Source organism: Esox lucius, chromosome 7 (genome assembly GCF_011004845.1).
Source record: "Esox lucius isolate fEsoLuc1 chromosome 7, fEsoLuc1.pri, whole genome shotgun sequence".
Classification (NCBI taxonomy): Eukaryota; Metazoa; Chordata; class Actinopteri; order Esociformes; family Esocidae; genus Esox; species Esox lucius.
In genome coordinates, this window is record NC_047575.1 from 42,241,533 (window position 1) to 42,247,741 (window position 6,209).

At 40.5% G+C, this 6,209-nt stretch overlaps 1 protein-coding gene across 1 annotated transcript; it reads right to left on the reverse strand.

Annotated features, from left to right (window-relative positions):
• Window positions 1-3,264: 3,264 nt before the first annotated feature.
• Window positions 3,265-5,743, reverse strand: LOC105028494 (cytochrome c oxidase assembly factor 4 homolog, mitochondrial). Its single transcript, XM_010901266.3, has 2 exons — window positions 5,638-5,743; window positions 3,265-4,137 (listed from the first exon to the last, which is right to left on the reverse strand). The coding sequence occupies exon 2, from the start codon at window positions 4,128-4,130 to the stop codon at window positions 3,873-3,875; it is 258 nt and encodes an 85-aa protein (XP_010899568.1). The 5' UTR covers window positions 4,131-4,137; window positions 5,638-5,743; the 3' UTR covers window positions 3,265-3,872.
• Between the last annotated feature and the right edge of the window lie 466 nt (window positions 5,744-6,209).

A 6,209-nucleotide genomic window follows, 5' to 3' on the forward strand; every position in this document is an offset into this window, starting at 1 on the left:
GTTTTGTAGTTTATATTAATTGATTTTCAAGTTAATATCACTGGAATTCTTGATTTAATGCATGTACATAATCTACAGTGTATCTGCAATAGGAAAATGCTGATGTCTTACACTACTGTTCAAATGTTTTGGGTCACTTAGAAATGTCCTTGTTTTCCATGAAAACATACATGAAATTATTTTGAATTGGAAATACAGCAAAATGAATAGGAAATACAGTCACTGACATGGTTATAATGATTTTCCAATTGAAATAATAATTGTGTCCTTCAAACTTTGCTTTAGTCAAAGAATGCTACATTTGCAGCAATTGCAGAGACTTGCAGACCTTTCTAGGTCGATTTGTTGTGATAATCTGAAGAGATTTCCCCCCATGCTTCCTGAAGCACCTCCCATAATGATTGGCTTGATGCACACTTTTTACGTACCATAAGTTCAAGCTGCTCCCAGAACAGCTCAATAAGGTTGGGATCTTGTGACTGTGCTGGCCACTCCATTAAAGACAGAATACAAGCTAACAGCTTCTTTCCTAAATAGTTCCTGCTTAATTTGGAGCTGTGCTTTGGGTCATTGTCCTGTTGTAGGAGGAAATTGTCTCCAATCAAGCGTTGTATGGAGCAGCAAAATTGACAGGGTATGGCGTAGCAAAATTGAGTGGTAGCCTTCAAGATCCCTTTACCCTGTATAGATCTCCCACTTAACCACCACCAAAGCACCCCCAGACCATCACATTGCCTTCACCAAGCACTCTTCCAGCACATTTTCATTTGGTCTGCGTCTCACAAATGTTCTTCTTTGTGATTCGAACACCTCTGTCCGTAAAGCTTTTTTCCATTATTCCTCTATCCAGTGTCTGTGTTTGTTTTCCCGTCTTAATCTTTTGTTTTTATTGAGCAGTCTGTGATATGGCTTTTTCTTTGCAACTCTGGCTAGAATGCCAGCATGCCGGAGGCGCCTCTTCACTGATGACGTTCAGACTGGCGTTTTATAGGTACTACTTAATGAAGCTGCCAGTTGAGGAGCTGTCAGGTGTCTATTTCTCAAACTAGACACTAATGTATTTGTCCTCTTGCTCAGTTGTGCACCACTTTTCTGGTTAGAGCTTGTTTGCATTGTTCTTTGAAGGGAGTAGTACACAGTGCGTTTTACAAGATCTTCAGTTTCTTGGAAATGTCTTGCATGGAATAGCCTTCATGTCTCAGAATAAGAATAGACTGAGGAGTTTGTTCTTTATTTCTGGCCATTATGAGCTTGTAATTGAATCCACAATTGGTGATGCTCCAAATACTGAACTAGTCTAAAGAAGTTTTATTGCTTCATTAATCAGCACAAACATTTTCAGGTAACATAATTGCATAAGGGTTTTGCAGTGATCAATTACCCTTTAAAATGATAAACTTGGATTAGCAATCAGAACGTGCCATTGGAACACAGGAGTGATTGTTGCTGATTTGACGCTTATGTAGATATTCCAATGAAAATCTGCTGTTTCCAGCTATAGTAGTCATTTACAACATTAACAATATCTATACTGTATTTCTGATCAATCTGATGTCATTTAATGGAAAGAAATGTGCTTTTCTTTCAAAAACAAGGACATTTCTAAGTGACCTCAAACTTTAGAATGGTATTGTAAGTGAAAAGAAAATTCCCATTTTTGTTCAGGTACGTTTAAAGCCATAGAGACAGTATGATCATTTAATGCCGGATACAAATCGATTTATGAAGTGTTGGTAGTGTAATCACACTTTGTTCCATCTTATGTAGTCACATACATCTGACATGGGCTTTAACTGAAACTTCTTTCCATGAATCTCAGTGTGTTACCTAGCAACAGTAAAAATAATGAACCCCCAAACATTCTCTGAAAAAGTTTACATCAAGAAATCTGATAATGGCCAGAATAACAAACACAAGATCCAGCTGGTCTGTCCTACCACTTCTTTTTGCTTCTGGCTGTGTTTACTAGATTCACTAAAAGCCAGTAACATCTGGTAAACCATGTAATATGGTTACATTGCCTGCGCTAGTAAGACTCTCGGTTTCACCTTTTGCTGCTTGCCTTGTCAGCCATGATGTCTTTCCCCTGTGCAGGCCCAACAGACATTTAACACCGTTAAGCTCCCTGATTCAGTTGGATTAAGACACCCGACCAGAATAAAAAGAATATGCTGCCAAACAATGGCAAGCATTTTAGAATGACATTCGATATCTGAAAGCTTTAATTAAAAGCATTTAAAATTAGACGTGTCATTAAACAGCTTTATGAGTTAGACCTTAGAACAGCAGTGTCTGACCACCTGCCTAAAATGGCCACCTGAAATCTGGTCTTGTGGTTAAAGCTCGGAAGTGTATGCCTTTGACATTATGAAACATTTAAAGCCATTTTTGACAGTTTAAAACACTAACTGAGCAGTTAAAGTTGCCTTCGCAAAAGGATAGCTACATACTATACTGAGCACAAATATGTCACTTGAGGAAGTGCTTCTGATTTACAAATGTGGTTGTTGGTTTCAAGCATAGGTGAGATAATTTCAATACCATCAATAAGTGCAATGCCATGAGTCTACCCATCCAGGTATCACATCCTATCCAATGCCATTTATGGGGCTACCCATTCAGGTATCACATCCCATCCATTCCATCCAGGCATCACAACCCATCCAGGCATAACAACCCATCCAGGTATCACATCCCATCCAGGCATCACATGCCATCCAATGTAATTTATGGGCCTACCTAAGTATCACAACCCATCCAGGGTAATTTACGGGCCTACCCATCCTGTTATCACAACACATCCAGGGTCATTTACAGGCCTACCCATCCAGTTATCAGAACACATCCAGGGTCATTTACAGGCCTACCCATCCAGTTATCACAACAAATCCAGGGTCATTTAAGGGCCTACCCATCCAGTTATCACAACACATCCAGGGTCATTTAAGGGCCTACCCATCCAGTTATCACAACACATCCAGGGTCATTTAAGGGCCTACACATCCAGGCGTTTTTTATTTGAGTGAAGGAGAGCTGGATGTCAGGGTTTGGAGGGCACACACAGACCTTTGCTATGGGCTTCTGCTAAATTATGTAAATTAAAAATGTTCTCATTAAAAGCCAAACAAGAAACTATCATAAACAGAAAACTGGGGTTATACTGTCACTCTGTGGCTAAAGTTTGCTACTACGTGTGGGACAGGCCCATGTTAAACTACAGAAATGGTGAGTATGTTTGACTGAAGTTTAAAAAAGAGGAATAAATGAAACTAAACAATCCATTTTATTACATATACCTAAATAAGAGCCTAGTAACCCTGCCAATGCATGATCTGAAGACCCCATCTCACACTCTCTTGGCACGCACATACTGACCCCCAAAAATCTATGCATCTTACACAGGTAGCTGGACATTTCCATGTTGTGCTGTACAGACACACAAGTTGCTGGATTCAAGATTAAGACATTGACATCTACCACAGTCCAGATGCAGGAGGGAAAAACTGAGTACTGGGACAGAAGTCAGTAACTACTGGATTTCCTTGCTCCAGAAGTGATCTCTCAGTAATCATTAGCTCCGTCACAGCCATGATCCCTGAGGGATCCATCTGAAGCTTGTGGCTCCCAACACCCGGGACACAGGTACAATGTTTAAGGGCATAGTCTTACACGCAGTGCTGTAGTAATTATTCCAAACCGTTACATTTTGCACTGAGAAACAAGTTACAACGGGACAAATTCAGGTCGGTCCCCCGCTGTTTGGTTCCGTTTGGATCCTTGTTTATGCAGATATACAGAGACCGGATAGTCGCGCCAGTCCACGTCACCCTTCAGTCACACTAGGTGTTGCGGACAGTTGACTGGCCAGCGCTTTAAGCTGACTGTGTAGGCGGGGCATTAGCCTGTTTCATCAGCTGCTCCTTCCGGGCCTTTTGAAAGGTCGCCATACAGTCTTTGAAGGTCTGCACTTGACCCTGGCACCTCCTCCAGTCCTGGTGCTCGGCCATGCAATCCTGGACGGCGTAGTGCAGCTCCCCGCAGCCTGTCCTGCTGATCATCTGGTCCACAGGGTCCTCCTCCTGGTCAGCACCGGGGCGTTGGCTGCGGTCGTGTGGTGAAGGGGTAGACATTTTCACTCTGGTGGCGAGAGAAACACAGGGATGATTCGGCAGAGGATGTGGTGAATGAAATGTAATGACACTTCGGCCAAGGGTGGTCGATGGTCTGAGCTGCGGCCTGTGGTGCACGTGTACTGCCGCAGTTTGAATTCAAATCCTGCAAATACTGCCGCAGATTCTCAATGAGACAGAGAACAAGACTGTCACAGAGCCACTATAGGATATTCTCCTTTTTGTCCTTGAGCTACTCTAATATGGTTTTGGCCTTGTGCTTGGGATCATTGTCCAGCTGCTATTTTCTTCCCAAGCTTCAGTCTTGTTGTGGACTAAGGCAGTTACTCTTGCAGTTTTCTATGTATTTGGCACCATCCATACTTACATTACAATTTCCTTCAAACAAGATGGCTATTGGTTGCCGATGAGAAGCATCTCCACAATCTAATCTATGAATTTGTATTAATATCTCTAACTTCTGTAGACGTGGAATTTTCATCCAGAAAAAGTATTACATCTATAAAATATCTTTATTAGATATTAATAGAGGGCATTTAGCTAATTTTGTCCAACAATGACCATTGATTCTGTTCCAGTAGGTTTTCCTTTGCAAATGGTTTCACAATGGTGTGTAAAAATAAGTATATATAGGGACACAGATACAATGTTTAAGGGCATAGTCTTACACGCAATGCTGTAGTAATTATTCCAAACCGTTACATTTTGCACTGAGAAACGAGTTACAACGGGACAAATTCAGGTCGGTCCCTCGCTGTTTGGTTCCGTTTGGATCCTGGTTTATATATTGCAGTATATAATATAATGGATGTTACTGTTTATGTATTTTTACAAATCACAAGTTAGGAAAGCAGGAAATCCCTGCTTGAAGGACACAAGGAAAATGTAATTGAACTCATTCAGTTTATCTTTCTGTTAATATTTTGGGTTAAAACTTACTCAACATAGTCAGCAAGCTTAATGTTAGGTTTGTCCCTTGATACCGGGGAGAATGCTTTGCCACCTAGCAAAAATGCTTTGCCACCCAAAAATCGTTTGGGGAAGATGCTTCCTAATACTGTAACTAATTACTGTTGGGAATGTGGCTCTCCTGCCTTCAACTGCAAACGCGATCAAAGGTCTAGTTTATTAATTGATGTGATCACTAAGCTACAAAGAATGTGTAACTGCAGTGCACTAAAAGCTTTCGAATTTGATTGACAGCTGTGTATTTTGCTGTTATATAGCCTCAGTAAACTATGCATGGTAAAATAATTTACTTTCCAACACGTTGGTTCTAGCGCCTGACCGGTTGTGAACATAAAAGGTTATTGGATTGGCTTTAGACCAGGACAGGCACCTACTGACGCGTCATATGCAGTCATATGCTGAAATCGTATTGCAGCTGTGCAAGTTAGTCACAAAAAACGTAGCTAACTCGTTGGCTAGCTGACAAGGTACCCAAACCAAACATACAATAGGAAAAACAGACAATTTCGGACATCATTCGGGTACATTATAAAGGTACCTGTAACTTATATCTTTGAAATCCTTGAGTCATCGAGCATTCACAATAAGCCCATGAATTTCACAACACGGGGAATGTCGTTGGACGGACAGGTGGTGTTTCATTTATACGTGCACGGCGTACTCTGGACTAGCATTACGTTTGTTCCGCGCAGCAGTATTTTATTAATCTGTTCATTACACTTTCAAAGTCAATCCTGATTTAAACCACAAATAATGTTTAAGTAGATAACGCTGTTCATCGGTCAGTGGGAAATTCTAAAATCACATTCTAAGATTTTCTCAAATATCCTACTGTGTGAAATGCTTTTCTTTTTTTAACACTGGAGGGCAGTATTTTGTTATTTATTACAAATTCATGCTCTCCAAAAACCTTACGTACTGTAAATGAGTTAAAACAGGCTAAATAACCATGACAAAACAGACACTGTACTGAATAGGTATGATAGTAGCATCAATTAACAGATGTAACAGATTAGGTCAATGTAAGTAGCACCAATTAAGAACTTCAACAGGGAGGAGCTTCAAGAATGTATATATAATGAAGGATAAAAATAATTGAAGGATAAAATG